The 17,833-nt window shown below is 39.6% G+C and overlaps 1 protein-coding gene across 1 annotated transcript; it reads left to right on the top strand.

The window, feature by feature from the left end:
- The first annotated feature begins 382 nt into the window (after positions 1 to 382).
- On the top strand, positions 383 to 17,572 carry gtpbp3 (GTP binding protein 3, mitochondrial). The gene is made up of 11 exons (XM_023295276.3): positions 383 to 703; positions 2,196 to 2,464; positions 3,061 to 3,147; positions 3,976 to 4,058; positions 4,850 to 4,969; positions 9,807 to 9,879; positions 10,882 to 11,025; positions 12,655 to 12,820; positions 15,520 to 15,650; positions 16,000 to 16,174; positions 16,613 to 17,572. Exons 1-11 carry the CDS (start codon positions 636 to 638, stop codon positions 16,842 to 16,844), a joined length of 1,548 nt encoding a protein of 515 aa, XP_023151044.2. The 5' UTR covers positions 383 to 635; the 3' UTR covers positions 16,845 to 17,572.
- Positions 17,573 to 17,833: the final 261 nt, after the last annotated feature.

The raw sequence follows: 17,833 nt of genomic DNA, 5'->3' as shown, positions 1-17,833 counted from the left end.
CAGAGCGGCCATTTTTGAGGAAAACAAGCTCTTCGATAGATTCACCAGATATTTACTTCATTTTTCTTTCATTATTTGGTACTTAAAATTAAACAAAATAGCATTTTAAAAAAAAAGCCTCTGACAAATTCCAGTAGTCTGCGATAACATATCAAATTACGTTTCATTGTTTGTCTTAGATTTTATATTGAAGTGATTGTGATATAAATAGTAACAATAGAAAATCCTAATTTTTAAGGAGCGGAACCATTTCATTCCTACATGATATTACGGACCGAATTTAACGCCGCACACAAGGCGGGACTTATTTTAGATTGGCAGACGTTGAACAAATAGAACTGGAGAACCTGCCTCAGTTGAACCAATCACAGTGAGCAGAAGGAGCAGCTGAAAGTGACCGGTGTAGGAGCTCCGAGCGGCATGAGTTTGTTAACGAAGACTTAGCTGAGCAGTGTATTAGTAATAAATGATGGACTGAAACCATTTAGCAGCTAATATTACCTTCACATGCGGTCCCAAGATCAGATGACAAGCTAAAGTTGCACATAATGATTCAGTTAAGGACAGAGGAAGTATTGCAGCGTCAGTGTCACGACCAACAGCGAGTAAATAAAACTATGTATTAGTATCTAATAATGATGTTGCCTCTACCGTCCATTTATCGTGGGATATGGAGAGCTGCTGTCCACTCACTTAGGACAAGGTTTGTTTCTGTATTTCTACCTCAATCTATCCTTACTTCTCCTCGTTTGAGCACATGATGCTTTTTAATTGATTAAAAAAAGGATTTCATGTATGTCGTCAAATAATTAATTTGGAGTGTAAAGGCATAGAGAGCTTTAGTCCTTTAATTTAACCTTTGGAGAACACATCATTTTCACACGTCACAGGATTCATTTTATTTAAAAAATAAATATAGAAAAGAAAAGAACATCAGCCATTTTATTTATTTGCCTTAGTCTTCCCAGTTTACTTGGTCTTAGAACATACTTAATAAATTATCTTTTAAATACACAAAAATAATATTTTAATATTTGTTTTTGCACTCCATTTAATTGAACTTACAGTGTTATGGATTCAAGTACTCATTTATGGCTTTGACTGTCCTGACAACCTTTTTATTTAAAAATTCATAATATACAAGTGTACATAAAACTAAGCAGGGCATACATATACTGACATAAAACAACATCTTATCCAGCCCCAACCTTGCACCACCAGCCTTATATTCAGGAGGTCTTTGCTATATTGCCACAACATGGGACACTGAACCTCTGGGGTTGTCCTACCTGGCACTGGGACGTTGCCAGCGGATGTTTTGGGTCCTGTGGGTTGCAGGTTGAGGCCTCTGTGGCTCAAGCTTGTTCAAATGTTTGATCTGACTGGGATCTAGGAGAGGTCAGTGCCACAGGCTCTTCATCATGTTCCTCTAGCTGTTTCATGCAGTGTAGGCATAGAACCTGGTCACTAGGGAGTACTGTTACCATTAGGCGATGTGCTCGTCTCCTGCATTGTCCAAGTAGATACGTGTCAAAGTAACATCCACACGAATACCAGGACCCAAGATTTCCCAGTAGAACATTTTATTATAACAAGATGTTCACCAGTAGCATGATAGTAGAAGGCATGGCTTTTATCAGGGCTGATACCAGCTATTAGTAATCAAGGAAACTGAGGGCTGATATTTGGAACTGACCAGCATTTGTAGTTGAACATAAAAATGTTTGTGTTAAAATTTAGGAGAACACAAACTCAAACATTAAACTTTGTTGAAATATCTTTGTTTATGTTTTTACATACTTTTAATTAAAAGATGAAATTTCTACTTTTATCCTTCACGTTTCACTTTTAAAGCTGTTATTCTTGTAGTTTATCCAGTCAGATCCAGTCAGAGAAGCAGCTGCATCAGAGCCAAAGTAGTGCATTTTTATACTTTTTTATTTTACTGGGAATTGGTAAAATAAAATAAAAAAGAATATACAGATAAATCAGAAAAATGTTAAATATCTAATCAGATAATCAGTTAAGATGATAAGCAATTGACTCCTAATTGTCACAAGATGATCAATGTCACTCATTTCCCCTGGTTAGCGGTTTTGATATTGTTGCTAATTGATGTATATTAGATACAATCTTAGCAAGTCAAATGACTGATTAATAGTCAGTGGTTCCTTTTTTTTTTTTCCCCTCCACAGAGGAACTCCACCCTCTCGACTCCTGTCCACCTGTGATGGAAACCCAGCTGGACTGACTGATGCTGACACCATCTTTGCGTTGTCATCAGGTCATGGAAGGTGTGGGGTGGCGGTGGTACGCATCAGTGGTCCTGCATCAGCTGCAGCTCTGAGGTGTATGGCTGGTCTCACACACAACCTGCCGCCTCCACGCACTGCTCTGCTGCGTAGCATCACAGACCCCCGGTCCAAAGAAGTGCTGGACCGTGGACTTGTCCTGTGGTTCCCAGGTACACTCCCCTGGACCAGACTTACATTTTAGTTCTTCTCCACATGTTTGTAGTTTGTAGTTTGGACATAGTCTTTTTTGCTTCCCCTTCACATGTCCAAGGATTTATCAACAGAACATGTCATGTTAAACATTATCTGTCTCCAGCATGTGTCCACAAGTGGATTTTTTATACAGCTCTGAATGTAACAGATTAGTAGTAAATGGTGTAAAACACATAAAAATGATATCCACTAGTGAGGGAATGCAGTTCTGTGTTACTTTAGGAGGAAAATGCAAACAATTTCACAATCAGCCTGCATGAATGGTAAAACCAACGTGGGTTGGTTGGTAAATATTGATGTTAAGCCTCATGTTGTCACATTCAACGTATTTTAAACAGTTTGTCTCACTTCCATTTTGAGTCAACAGCTCATAAACTAGTGTGTCTGTTATATCTCACTGTTGTGAGATTGTCCTATAAATATCTGAAGTTTTGTCTGTATCACCCACTTCCAAGTTTATTTGAGGTAATGCTGAAAAAATGCTCCTTGTACAGATTCAATTTTAAAAGGACATCCAGACCTTTTTGTTGTTTTCTTGTGTTTCTGTCATCAGCTCCTCATAGTTTCTCCGGAGAAGACAGCGTGGAGTTCCACATCCATGGTGGTCCTGCTGTCATTACTGCTGTCTTACAGGCTCTAGGTAACATATAGGTGTCATTATAAGAATGATGGAGTGTTAAACAACACAATTTTATATTATGTAGCACAACTAACATACACTGGGATAAGGTGCACCACCACTTTGCAGGGTGTTTGTAGTATGTGTCTTCATAGCGTCAACTTCCTGAGCTCTAAGCCTTTATAAGGATTCTAAACTCAGTATCGAGTTGAGTCACGAAGCCGTCTATCACTGTGACTTAAAAGAGAAAACTGACACATGCATTCGTGTTTCTAAGATACTTAGAATATGTGCATTGGCAGGCGTGACAGCCCTGTGACTGACACTTAGTATATTTACTGCAGTTCTCCTGTTGGCCTCCCAGAGGGCAGTATTGTATAAAGCACAAATGTTAATGAAAGCTAGTCACCTGTTAATGGACTTAGAGATTCTTACTAATAGTGAAGCTATTTAACTAATAGTTAAATAATGTAAAAGAACAGTTGAGTTCAAGAATTGTTTTGAATAGTTTAATTTTAAAGTCAAAATAAAGGCTGTAACAGTGTTGGTAATATGAAAACCAGCAAGCAGAATGTAAAATGATTCTAGTTAAAAGATCATTACCCCCATTTGCCAAATGGTTTTATGCTCTCAATTGTTCCCCCCTGATAAAAATTTTAAAAAAGCTTGGAAAAACAATGAACACAGAACCTTCTGAACCTGCTGTTGTGTCTGTTTTCATTCCTAGTAAACCCTGAGTGACATGTTGACCCGGTGTTTGATCCTCAGTGTGTGTGTGTGTGTGTGTGTGATGTATGCCTATCCTCGTGCATACACTTCTTGATGTTTGTGTTTGTGTGTGTTTTTCAGGAAGCGTGCCTGGCATGAGGCCTGCTGAAGCGGGGGAGTTCACGCGGAGGGCCTTTCAAGCAGGCAAACTGGGTTTAACAGAGGCAGGCAAAACACACCGAAACAGATCTGTGTGCACATTTGTGAATCAGGATTTCTTTAACAGGGCAAATGCAGAATAAACAGGGTCAAAACTGAACAGGGATTTCTCATTGCTCAAAATGTCCCAGTGAAAATTTCTCCCTTTACATAATTTGCCCTATGGCATTTATTTCATTGGGTTGTCAAAGATTCATGCATAAATGCAGCTACTAAGCCTCTGTAGGTGGAACATTTAAAATACATATTAAAATATGCTGCCTGAAGCAATAATAAGAACCTGCTTTGGATGTTTGGTAAAAAGCATATAATGGTATATTATTCTCCAGAGTAAATTTTAGCTGTATAGTAACTTGAGTATTTATGTATAAATGTCTGAAGTATTTTTACAGTTCAGTGAAAATGGTCATGAAAATGATCATCACAACACTTAGAATTGCTGTAGAGGAAGCAAACATGCTTCTGGAATTTTAAAAAAAGACAGTTTCTTATCTCACTAGTAAATGTGATTATGAGATAAGATAAACTTTATTATCCCCAAAAAGAATTTGTCTCGGATGGCAGCACAGACAGCATAAACACTGTTAAAACAGCAGCATGGGACAGAGGCAGGGTACACTTTACACAAAGCATCACACATTTATAAAACCAAATTAATCTCTTCTGCATATAAAAGCTGCATAAATATACACAAATAAAATAATTGGCCTCACTGTTCCAATACTTTTGGAGGGAAGTGTAGATATTCCAATATGACAGCGTATGGTTGTCAAATCTAATGTGCCTCTTCTTGAAGGTGGAAGGCCTTGGGGATCTGATCCATGCAGAGACAGAGGCCCAGAGGAGACAGGCTCTGAGACAGATGTCAGGAGAACTGGGACGCCTCTACCAGGACTGGAGTCACAGACTGAAACGGGTAAGTCCTCTAATAGTACCCTGACTGATGGTTCCAGATGGAAGTTTTCATCAATGGTGGGCAGACAGACATGTAAACAGACAAATGTTTTCATCAGGATTCAAGCTCTGAGTTAAGTGTAGTTGTAGTATGTGTTGCAGGAAAGTTTTGTGACTTCATCTGGCCTCACACCAGAAATCTTTTTTTTTCTTAAAAGCACCTTTCAGACATGGACTCGATTCAGTTAATCCGACGGCAATTTAACATGTGTGCTTCATGCCTGAATGCACACCCTGGTCATGTTTCTGTAAAAGTCACACCGGCAGTCTTATAAGATTGTACCAAGTAACATTTTCATGTTACTTTCAACACATTCTGAATGCAGCTGTCACAGTAATGGATAGACATGCACAGCAAAGGTAGTTGTGTGAAATTAGGGAAGGGTTTCTTTTAATATACAGTTTAAATATGTACATCACCGGATGTGTTCTCACACTGTAGGCATAAGTCTGAATGCTGGCGTACGGAACATTAATGGAAAGGTGACAGATGTCTAAAAAACTAGAATGCTGTCGCTTTAACGGATCGATGAAGTCAGCAATGCTCCATGTCCCTTGTCTTAAAGTGGCTTTACATTTTAGATTTGCCTGGGACTCTGATGCTGCAGTGAAATGTTTTGTTGATGCTTGGTGCTTCAGTAGAAGGAAACTGGACTTCTTTTTGGTTGTTGACATGTCACCTCTGATCCAAGAGGCTTTCTCAGTCCCTTACTGAGCAGTTTCATAACAATACACACATCAAGGCATGTGAGTCTTGTGTCATTACCGAGCCATGAGATTTATGGGTTAGAATAAATAGCTGAAACTCTGAAACTGAAAGTTAGACCTGAAAAGGCCTCTTGACTGAAGGTGAAATGTGTTAAGAACCAAACAAAGAAGTCCAGTTGCCTCGACTGAAGCTCTTTTGTTTACCTGGACCTGGATGACTGAGAATCTACACAGACAGATACTTGGGGAACTTTTTTCTCAGCAACAGGATGTTTTAAAAGAATTCACCTGTACAGTCTTACATACTGATTTCTCTACATTTGTCAGCTCCAACACAGTGATCATTTGGATGTTTGTGTGAAACTGAGAAACACACTCTATTTGTTGTTCATCTGCAATCACACTTGTTTCACCCCGGTCTTCATTGTGAGTTGACCTCCCTCTCTTTTGTGTTTGAGTTAAAATTGACTCGGTTAAGAGCCAATCTTGACTCAGACTGAGCCGCACTTGGTCTTTGAGGTGTCAGAGAAACAAGGGGCCTCTAAAAATTCCAGCTGAAAAAAATGTTACAGCTAATTCTTAGTTAGCAGAAACAAGCCAGGCTCCTGGAATTTTCCCTGAAGAGACTTTGGAAAGAACCTGTCTGCACTGTGCTGTAGGTCAGGCCTCAGCAGTTTCACACCCAAACAATGCTTTTGTTTTCTTTTTGTTTTTTTGGTCTCTACAGCTCCATTTGAAACACGCTGTTGATGGATTTTCTAATGGGAATCTGAGGCTTCCTGTTTTTATGCTGCTGTAGTAGGTGTGTTTCTGTTCAATACCAAGAATCAAAATGCTAATGTCTTCATGGTACAGTGGTGCATGTAAATATCTGATGTAATCATATTAAGAGAAAAAAAAATGGAAAGAGGTGGGGGGGAGTTGATTGTATAATAATCATAAAAAAAATACTAAAATTAACACATCACTTGGTCAACCAACCTAACAATTACACTGCAAACTAATTTTTGGCTTGGTAGTTAGCACCATGGCCTTGCAGCTAGAAGATCCCCAGTTCGCATCCAGGCCTGGGATCTTTCTACATAGAGTATGCATGATCTTACTGTGGGTTTCCTCCAGCTTCCTCCCACAGTTCAAAAACATGCTGAGGTTAATTAGTAACTCTAAATTGGCTGTAGTTGTGAGTGTGATTGTTTGTCTCTATGTGTAGCCCTGTGATAGACTGGTGACCTGTCCAAAGTGTCCCCTGCCTTCACCCTAAGTCAGCTGGGATAGACTCCAGCCCCCCCATGACCCCAATGAGGATTACGCGGTGTATAGATAATGGATGGATGGATAATCCTTTCAGGTTTCCTCTCAGAAAATCCTATGCATGTTTATTGCCCTGTCCATCAAAGCAAGTTTTCCTAAGACCACAATATCGGATTCATATAAATACTCATCTATTAAAGAAACAAAACATTTGAACTTTTTACGGTATATGATATGCTATTAATGTTAAAGCGCCCATATTATCCGTTTTGGGTTTTAGTGTGTTATAAAGGGGCTTTTGAGTGCATGTAAAATATCTGCAAACTTACAAATCTGAAAGTCAACACGAAAGAAAATTATTCTGATACAGTGCCTGAAACACCTCGTTTGAGTCCAGGCTTTTCTTGTGTTACTCATTTATGTCACCATGTAACACATTTGCACAACGTCTGCTGACTTGCTAGTTTGACCACACTCTCAAACAATAAATAAGTAACTTCCTCACAGTCCGCCGTTATTGTCTTGCTGATGCCTCTGCCATTAAGCCTACATTTCTCTGCTAATACTCCTAAATTTGCGATACGGAAATTTCAGAATTATGAACCTGTAAATGTGCACACTATGAGCTATTTAATATTTTGTTGTGATTGTAGTGGCCAAAGGTAACAGGTCAGTACTCAGAACATTTCCTCTGGTCGGCAGTGTGACTCTCATTTGGAAAAGCATAAACAAGTGTTCTGTGTAATTCTTGACTCATCCACTCTCTGCCATCAGAAGAGTCTCTCTGCTGAGAGATTTAGCTGAGCTTTTAATTTCCTGAGGAAAGCCGTTAGCAGCAGTTAAAGCAGCTTCTCTTTTTCTGACCAACAGGAAGTGTTCATAGATGGCTGTTGTACTTTTAGGTGCTGTTGTTCCACCTTCACACAGGTGACACCCATGTAATGTTCTTTCCATCGCTGGACGTGTGGTTATGCACAGTTTTTGTTGGATTAAAGTTGAATCGGATCACGCCGGCCTGCCATGTGTCTGGCAACTGCCGCAGGCACACAATGAAGACAGTGATCTATTCTCACCGCAGTATTGTTTTTCTTATCAGGAAAGTATCCGGTATGCTTTATGTATAAATAGGTGTCAGAAAGTTTAGTGAGTCTTACAGCTGTGAAAAATTAGACGAGGAAGAATTGCAAAATTCGGGGTTTGTGACCTTTCTGTTTGTGTTGTTTTCACCTGATCCGGGCAGACGTTGAGATGTTCTGCTGTTAACTGTGGAGGCGGTTCAGAGCTGCAGGTCACTGACCACAGATAAGCACTTGGATGTGAGCCAAACCTCTTCTGCTGTGGAGAGTATGCACTAGTGGTCTGTCTGCTCTTTGGCACCAGAACTCACCAACCAGTTCAGGTGTTCTCCCCTGAGAAACCCTGTTAAGCTGCTTGCCGGCAGCCTCTTATGTTGGTTCCTAGAAGCCGCTGAAACCTGTCATTATTTTTGACTCGGGTTTCTGAGAACACAGTTAATCAGAAGGATACCATAGCTGGGATGGTACAGGTCAAACCCTCATTTGACACCCGCATGAGGACTTCCCACGGTTGTGAATGGATTAAAGTATGGGAATCTGATGCTTCCTGTTTTTGTGCAGCTATACTACTATTGTGTTTATGTTCCGCAGTGTCAGTCAAGATACTTATCAGTGTGGTGGAGGAAATACTGAAATATTTCTCAGTCTGTATTCTACATTAAAATGGTTCTAAAAAAAAAGTGGTATTAAAGTAAAGTTGCAGCAAGATGCAGAATTCATGTGACCTGAGGTTAGGCCTTAGAAATGAAGAATACGTCTGAATTTTTGTGCCTGATGTTAATATATACCAGATATATTGTATGCTCTGTACAAAAGTACAGATGAACATTTTAAAAATAAAATTAAAGCCTGGAATCTAAATTAGTAGTACTCCCAGTTTTGGAGAACATCATATTAGAAAAAATCAACTAGAAGCACCAGCTAGTAGTTAATGATTGTTTTACCTTCTCAGATACTGATGAGTCACAGCACCTCTCATTTATATCATTGTATAGTGAACATCTTTGCATTTTTGGTTTTTGGGTCGACACAATGAGTACCCTGACCTGCAATAATCCTAATTATTATCATATATTTGTTTTAAAAATTGTTTATTTGAAAAATAATAATTCCACTGATTGGGATACATCCCAAATGAGTATTAGAGCAACACCACACAAGTGAAACATTCCATCTGCCACATGAGAAACTAAGATGTTACTGAAACAAGTTTAAAAATGTGAAGACCTTTTCTTAAATAATATTTTATTTACAGGAAGTAGTATTTAATAAATAAATAATAAATTAGATAATATTTTATTCAAGAAAAGGCAACATAATATTTTTCTTTTTACTAATTTAGATATTACGCACTTTTTTCTAATTTTCTTTGAATAACTGTAGTGACTGTGTTGGTGCTGTGCTTTGAAAGTTTTATGTTTTTTGAAAGCTAAATTAAATAGAAGGAGTTTGTTTATTTGAAACAATTCTGCTGGAACAATAATGTATCCATGACAGCAGAAGTGGGCCTCACAAGATATACTGAATATTAGTATCCTGTTCTTTGTCAGTTTCATTTTCTGGGCTGCTTGCCTCACAATATTTCAAATTAAAATACATTTTTCTGTACAGATTGCTAAAAAATAAAACTGCTTAATTGAGATGCCCCTAAGACATGATTATTTTGATTTGAGTCATAGTTAACTGACTTGTGTAAGACAACTTTATTTTTGCACATTGATGACAGTCTCGTCCTTTCTCTTTTCCACCTTGCCTGTCTCACAGAGTCTGGCCCACGTGGAGGCCTTCATAGACTTCAGTGAGGATGAGCTCATAGAGGACGGGGTGTTAAACCAAGGTATGTATGCACTTTAACCTTTTGTCCTGCAGCACAACAACAGGACAGTCGTCCCCGGGGGCTTTAAAGGAGGTGAGGGGATCCGAGGACGCTGTTTCTCTCTAAGGAGAGCAGTTCGGCTGGTTTTCCTGTTTGGATCTGCAACTGGCTAAGCGGTCAGTTTGCCGCACCGTAGGGAGAAACCGACATCCAACTGTTCAAAAGACAGTTTCCTTAGGAAGTGTGGGCAAAAGACCAGAGGGACAGTAGAGGCATTCGTCTTACCTTCAAAGACAAGTTGTCATGTAGGTCACGAGAGCAGTGCAGTCAGCAGCGCTACTGTTCTCTCTGTGACCGGGTTTCCCATGTTCACAGCGTATATGAGGGAGTGTGAATGCTGGAGGGGCCTGTCTCCCCTGAGTCTGACGCCTGCTGTCTGGCACTGCCAGAGTGCCCCAAAAGCCTCTGATGTTGTGACGTTTCGACACTTTAAAGCCTGAGACAATTGTTTGTTTTAGTGGCACGGAATGTTGGCTCACGCCTCTGAGCAGAAAATAATAATAGACTTGCTTCCAAAGATAGCAAACCTGACTTAAATACTTTCTATTTCCACCTGCAAACACACGGCAAGATAACAAGATCGGCCGTTTTCTTAAATGTTGCTGCAAGTCAACACAATTTCAATGAATTACTGTTATTGAGTCAAGCAATATACTCAAGAATATTTTCTCCATAGGAATGATGTATTTTTGCCAAACTGTATTTTCTAAATCATTTTTATTCATTTCATTTCATTTATTGATTTATTTTTAAAATGGGACAAAAAAATCACTTTTTGCTTTCCACGTGTGCTGAAAGAGACAAAGTCCATGACCCATTTTTCATGCAGACACCAGGGGACAGGCCTTTTTCCTTTAAAGCACAGAAATTCCTTTTTTACAAGGCCATGAAACTGAAGCTACATGCAAAACCTCAGTCACGTCCTGTTCCCTCTGCTGTCGTTCTGTCTGTCACCGCCCACAGTGGACAGGTCGCTGTGTGATCTGCAGGCAGAGATGGAGCGACACCTCAAGGATGAGAGGAGGGGCGAGCGGCTTCGCAGCGGAGTCCAGGTGGTCATTGCAGGAGCCACCAACGCAGGGAAAAGTAGCCTCCTTAACGCACTCTGTAAGAGAGCCAAGAACACAACACACACACACGCACACACACGCACACACAGCAAAGGGATTAAGATTAAAGTCTGCTCACTATCCGCTAAATACAGACCTTACTGTTGAATCATAGCGCTGTTAGCCATGGTTCAGAAGGGGAGGAAGGCCACATCTGTCATACCAACAGCTTGGAGTCACGAAATTTTATCAAATGTGCATAATTCATTAAAATGCAAATACTGTGCTCAATGTACAGAAAGTGAGAGAAGTATCCTTGACAAGGTAGGATTTTAAGGAGAAAAACCTTTCAAGAAGCAGTAGGCTGAAGTTGAAATAAGTGTGAAAGTAGACATATGGTTGCGTTTTATAAAGTGACACCATCATCTAGTTCAGTTGCAAATTGAAGAAATCTTTAATTTTTTATTTTCACAAACAGACAGGTAATCTTTTTTCGATGTAAAAGAATGGAGGACAGAAGACTTTTATCTAATGTTTCATCTATTCTCTGAATGTGTCTGTGCTGCAGGTGACAGTGGATTTATTGTCTGCATTTAATTGCATTTGAAGATGCAGCAGTGAGCAGTTATTAAAGAACCAGCATATAAATAAATACACTGTAAGCAAACTCTTATTATAGGTCACATGTAATTCCATAATGTATAAATGTTGCAGTATTAAATCGCTTCTCCTTATGTTTCTAATTATGTGTACGTGTTTGGACTATGCACAGCTTAGGTATTGTTGAGAGGTTGTATCTGTTTAGGATATTGTTTCCTGAAGTCATTTAGAATCACTTTATATAAACTATCCAGACTAGACGCTCAGCTGGCGCTCGTCAGAGCTTGCTATCAGAATAATAAGCACATTTGTCAAACTTCAGATAAAATCCTGTTATGCTTTCCTGTTCTGATTAATCATCCCCATGCTGAGGGCTCACATCCAAACAGCAACACAAAGAATGATCGGGAAGCATTATTGGACATGGGATACATGAGGACTGATTAGATAGACAGGTGCAGCACAGCTGATGTGTTCGGGTTAGTGCTTTGATATTCAGTTATCACTAAAAAAAATCCTTCCTGTCATTTAGATAATGTCATCTTTACATAATTTACTCAGCAAACTCCTTTGTCAACAACAGAAGTTGGCAGATTCAAGTTAAAAATTAGCATATTTTTTAAGAAAACATTAGAGCACAAAATAGTCAGCTGTGTTAATCCTAATAATTATGTGATGAGAAAAAGAATCTATAGTATAAAGTAAAAGAGTTACACAGTGGTCCTGAAGAAGCTAAATTCACAAGGTCAGTCCCCCTGTCCAGCATTGTCTTTATTATGGAGAACAAGGATCACTAGTAAATACTCACTAGAATCAAATATGTATTATTCCATGGCTGGAAGTAGTTCCCAACACCCTGTTTCAGTGCTGAAAAACAACAAGGCCAAACTGTCTGTGGAAATCATTTTTCCTCTGTTTTGTTTTTGTTTTTTTAATAAAACTGTATATTCTGACCTGTTTTGTCAGGTTATGTTTTCAGTAGCAATGAACTGAGTGCCAGAAAATTCATAGACAGAGGTGGTTTTCTTGATAATAAGGAAATTCAGAAATATCACCAACCTTATGCTTTAACCTTTTCTAAATGCAGGCCAGAGACCTGCAGCCATTGTGTCTCCCATCGCTGGGACCACCAGAGACGTAGTGGAGACGGCCCTGGACATCGGCGGCTTCCCCGTCCTCCTGAGTGACACAGCAGGCCTCAGAGACAGCCCCGACCTGGTGGAGAGAGAGGGTGTCCGCCGGGCTCGGGAAAGGTAATAACTTTGAGATTTATACAAAGAAGTCCAGCTATCCTAAATTCAGGCTGGAATGTTTGACTTCCGGGTACAGGACAGAAGAACAGGACAATAGTGCATGTAGAGGACTGCTTTGCTGCTTCAGCGATTACTCGCGTGTATAATTTATCAGAGCAAATTAGCCCGGAGACTGATAAAAATTGTCCTTGTAGACAAAGAAAGGAAGAAATAAGTCATTTCTTTTTCCCTGTACACCTTGCTGTATTTTTGTCATGTCTATGTATTCCCCAGAGTTTACATTATTGCTGAGCCATGGTTATAAATACATAGGACAAACACTCTAAGGAGGTTGCATAATGAAGGGCCACCTTTCCTTGAGTATTTACCTTTAAGAGGTTTTTCATGTGTGTTGGAGGGAATGGACAAATATATCCATCCATGGTCATCTGTTTACATCAGGGAAGAGTAAGCAAACACTCAGGCAGAAGAATGGACACGCTGGCGAACGCACACTATTAAATCAACTTTTATAGACAATTACATGAACAGTGACATGTTTTATTACACACAAGTTTGATGTTTGAGAACCTCAGATAAGAGAATGGATCTAAATTCCCACTGTCACCATGATTCTCACTGAATCTGCAGAAGAAAAAAAAAAGTTTTGACTTAGTTTGCAGAAACAGGAGAGCTTCAGTTATTTTTTTTAAATGTCAGTGCTATCACACGTTGCTCAAAGCTGACTGAAAGACTTCAATCTACAGAACATCAGGACATCAGATAATATTCAACATAAAGTATGACAATTTTCATGTCAAAAAGATGAATGTTAAGTGTTTCCCAAAGTACTTGTGTTCTTGGCAGGTGGAAAACATCAGACACAGCAATTAAGCATTATATCATCCATGAATTGAAACCAGTGCTAAACAAACAAGAGGCAGATGATCTCAAGTGACTGGGCCTACTGAGTGGGAAGGGATTCTGTTTGGCATGACATTTTATTCTAACAATTATTTGCATATACTAGTGCATCTCAAAAAATTTGAACATCGGGAAAAGATTTTTTTTTTCCGTAATTTGTTTCAAGAAGGAAAATTTAAATATCTTCTGTATTCATGACATGTAAAGGAAAATATTCCTAGCCTTTTTTGGTTTTATTTTGATGATAATGGCTTTAGCTTATTAAAAATCTAAATTATTGGAATATTTCCAAAGATCAATCAATAAAACGATTTATGATCGAGCAATGTCCAACTTCTGAAGAGCAGGCTCATTTATCTACTTAATACTTTCTTTGGGTTCCTTTTCCACAAATTGCTGCATCAGTGCCGCGTGTCATGGAGACAATCTGCCTGTTAAACTGCTGAGGTGTTATTGATGCCCAGGGAGCTTTGTTAGCAACCTTCAGTCTGTATTTGTGGGTCAGATGTTTCTCATATTCTTCTTGACAATACCCCAAATGGGGTTGTTTGGGGTTCTGGTCGGGTGGGTTGGCTGGTCAGTCAGGCACAGTAATAACACGGTCAGTAAACCATTTGGTAGTTTTAGCACAGTGGGAAGGTGCTGTTCTGCTGGGAAAGGAAATCGTGGTCTCCATAAAATTTGTCAGCAGGTGAAAGCATGAAGTGCTTTAAACTCTCCTGGTAGATGCTACATTGGCTTTGGACTTGATGAATCACAATGAACCAGCAGATGACACGACTCCTGAAGTCATCATAGACTGTAAAGCGTCTCACTGGACTTGGATTCTGTGTTGCTCCACTCTTCCTCCAGACTCTAGGACCTTGATTACCCATTAAAATGCAAAATTTACTTAATCTGAGTAACAGTCCAGTTTGTTTTCTTCTTAGATGTTGTGTCTGTTTCAGGGGTTGCTAAATATTGGGAAAGCGACAGTAGTAGCTCCTTCTGTAAAGACGTCTGTGCGTGACGGCTCTTGATGCATCATCAGCCTCATCAAAATTAAAAGAAAAAAGGCCTGGAATATTTTAAGTGAGATGTTTCTAGAATATATTAAAATTTTACTTTCTTGAGTAACTGATGGAAAATGTTAAACCTTTTCACCATATTCTTTTTTTTTATTTTTAGAGACACTAGTACCTGGCTGTCTTAAGTTTGCCTGGATTTTATTAGAAGGTGACAAACAGCTGAAAATCCTCATAAAGATGTGACTACAAAAATACTTTTCAGTGCAAATATTCCTTTATAACTTTAATTTTCGTTTGAGTTATTTGGATGACCTGGTGCTTCTATAGGAAGGGTGTGCAGCAGCTTGTGTTCTATAGGAAACTTTGTGTGCAGGGAGCAGGACAGACGTTGTGACCTGGGTCACTACAGGAAGGACATGGTAAGTACAAGCATCCGCTGTCACTGCTGCTGCTACCGCACAATTGGACGGATGCAAGAAATGTGAATACCACTTGGAGTAATTAATTAAAGATGTCACAGCTAGTGTTTTTTGGCTGTGCCTTATGGTTCTTTAGTGAGACAAAACAACAGAGAGGCAAGTCTCTGCTCTGAGCTTAGTGGTGTACAGCCTGGAGCCGCTGCAGGAAAAGGTATTTTAAGTAACTCAGTATTTCCCAGTGCTGATATTGCAATTGCAGGTTGTGAACTAGAAAAATGTACCCAAGACACCAGAAAATTTTAATAGGTTATTTGAAAATGTCATCAGTCACTTTCAGGCTGAATGTTGAGGCAGATTATTTTTTCTCCAGGGTGGAGCAGGCTGATCTGACGCTGGTGGTTGTGGACTGTGCTGGTCTCCTGTCTGAGCACCAGCAAGCTGCAGGCTTCCTTCAGGAACACCTGAGGAGTGTGCTGGCATCTGAGGAGCAGCCTGGCACAGGTACGATATGTTGGCCTCATGTGCTGCTGCTTCATCTGGACTGTCGCTGACAGTGTGGCTGCATTTGAAACTTCAAGCACAATAAAATGTAAAATGTTTGACTTTTATCGGTTGCTGTTTCAGCTGTCTAGTGGAGTTACAGTGTGTTATTGGACAGCTCCTTTTACATCATGACCTGAAATTACTCTGCTCAGTTCTGTGATTGCCTACAGCTCTATCTGGCAGCATTATATGTAGTGGTGGGATAATCCAAGTGATTACAGGTTGGAACGTGAGTTTTCAGTCATCCAGGTAAATCAGGCTGAGATTTTAGTGCCTCACTGCTCACATACCTCATAATTTCCTCCAGACAGGTGTCTCCTGGTGCTGAATAAGACTGATCTGCTGCCTGAGAAGCAGAGACAGAAGCTGGACTTGGAGCTGAGAGGAGTCTCTGGACTCCCTCCTGTCTGTCTGATATCCTGCCAGACTAAAGAAGGACTGAAGGACTTCCTCACAGTGCTGCACAGCAAAGTTAAGACTCTGTGAGTTGTTATAATTTATTACTTTGTGAGAGAACAGAACTACGACTGTGTCAGAAAGATAGATTTCTTCTGTGGGATGTTTAATGCATCTCTACAAACCAAAATGACAGCATGAATAAAAATTTACCAGGTAATGGTTATATAAACTTCCAATAGTAACTTTATGGAGCCTAAACTTGCCCTTTGAGAGTAACGGCTCATTTTTTACTGCAGTGAAATTTGTTACAATAAAAATTAGTGTATGTAAAACTCCATATAGAAATCACATTTTATGCACTTTCATGTAGGAGGTAAGGTGCTTTAAATTTAAGAAAAAGATTCAAAACTCAGAACTGCATATTTATCTTGTCTGTTCTGGTTTGTCACACTTACCGAAATAGATCACAAAATAACGAGTGTTTAATTGCTGTGGTTCGTTTTGTACTCTTCCTCTCAAAGGTGTGGCGACCCTCTGTCTGGTGCCCCCACCCTGACCCAGGCTCGCCACAGGGCCCACCTGCAGCAGTGTGTTGCGGCCCTATATCAGTATCAGCGGTACCGCGACACTGACCTGGCTCTGGCGGCCGAGGGCGTCCGATTAGCTCTCACCAGCCTGGGCCGGATCACTGGGCGTGTCGGGGCAGAGGAGATCCTGGATATCATCTTCAAAGACTTCTGCATTGGAAAATAGTCAAGTAGGAGTGAAAATGCTCAGAGAGGAAGGCATTACTGCATTTTTGCAGTTTCAGTTCAGAAAACGGGCAAAATGGCCCAGGTTTGGCATTGCGCCATGTTTTGAGGAACAAACAACAGTAGAAAGAACCAAATTAATGTTTTTGGCAGCAGAACACTCCCAAGATACAAAAATGTCTGTTTTCTGTTGATGGTTTTTATAAGACTGAAATAGTTTCAGCATGACGACAGGTGCCTCAGAGGTCCAATGTACTGAACTGTTTGGCAAGTCTTGAGTCGTAATTTAAAAATATATTTGAAAGCCTTTGATAGGTGAATATTGGCCTCTTGGGTCACAACATAACAGCCAAGATCTTTTAAAATAAAACCAGCTGCAGACCTCTGCAAGGTCATGGACGGAAGGTCTGGATGTTTCCTTGTGCTGCAGAAAGATGAATGCTTTTTTTTTTGTTGTTGTTGTTGGTTTTGTCTTCTTGTTTTTTCTGTGGGAGCTAGAGGGGCTGTTTGTCGTGCCACTGGATACAGATGATGACCTACTTGAAAGTCACGTTTATGTGGTCAGCAAAAATGTCAACATTGAAAAATATTTCTTGCACACAGTAATTAATGGTACATGGGATTTGTAATTTCAGTATGTATGATTGTATTTGTTTTTGTAACTAATAAAAATGGTCTCAAAAAAGACACCAAATATTTAAAAAAGGACTCATTACCTGTTTTGAAAGACGATACAATGCTCCATAGAGCTGGTGATAATCATGTGGCCCTCTTACAGTACATACAGTCATTTAATCCATTGCTAACGTAGATTGAATAGTGCAGCTTTAAAACACAAGTTACTGCAGATTTATTTATTTTTTATTAGTATAATCAAAGTTTTTGCTGTGTTTTAGTAAAGACATGTCAAAGACTTCACATGACTGCAAGAATTTTAATTATGTCTTTCACATGCAATCATCACACCCTCATCACATGAAATCGCAAAAG

Source organism: Amphiprion ocellaris, chromosome 2, assembly GCF_022539595.1.
Source record: "Amphiprion ocellaris isolate individual 3 ecotype Okinawa chromosome 2, ASM2253959v1, whole genome shotgun sequence".
Classification (NCBI taxonomy): domain Eukaryota; kingdom Metazoa; phylum Chordata; class Actinopteri; family Pomacentridae; genus Amphiprion; species Amphiprion ocellaris.
The sequence above is the reverse complement of the archived record's forward strand: the minus strand, read 5'-3'. Positions and strand labels throughout refer to the sequence as shown.

Bases quoted from the DNA above. Each gene is read 5' to 3' on its own strand.
- gtpbp3 (XM_023295276.3), top strand. From the start codon at position 636: ATGATGTTGCCTCTACCGTCCATTTATCGTGGGATATGGAGAGCTGCT. The intron at 12,821-15,519 runs GTAATAACTTTG...TTTTTTCTCCAG, and splicing joins GTCCGCCGGGCTCGGGAAAG to GGTGGAGCAGGCTGATCTGA. The intron at 16,175-16,612 runs GTGAGTTGTTAT...TTCCTCTCAAAG, and splicing joins CACAGCAAAGTTAAGACTCT to GTGTGGCGACCCTCTGTCTG.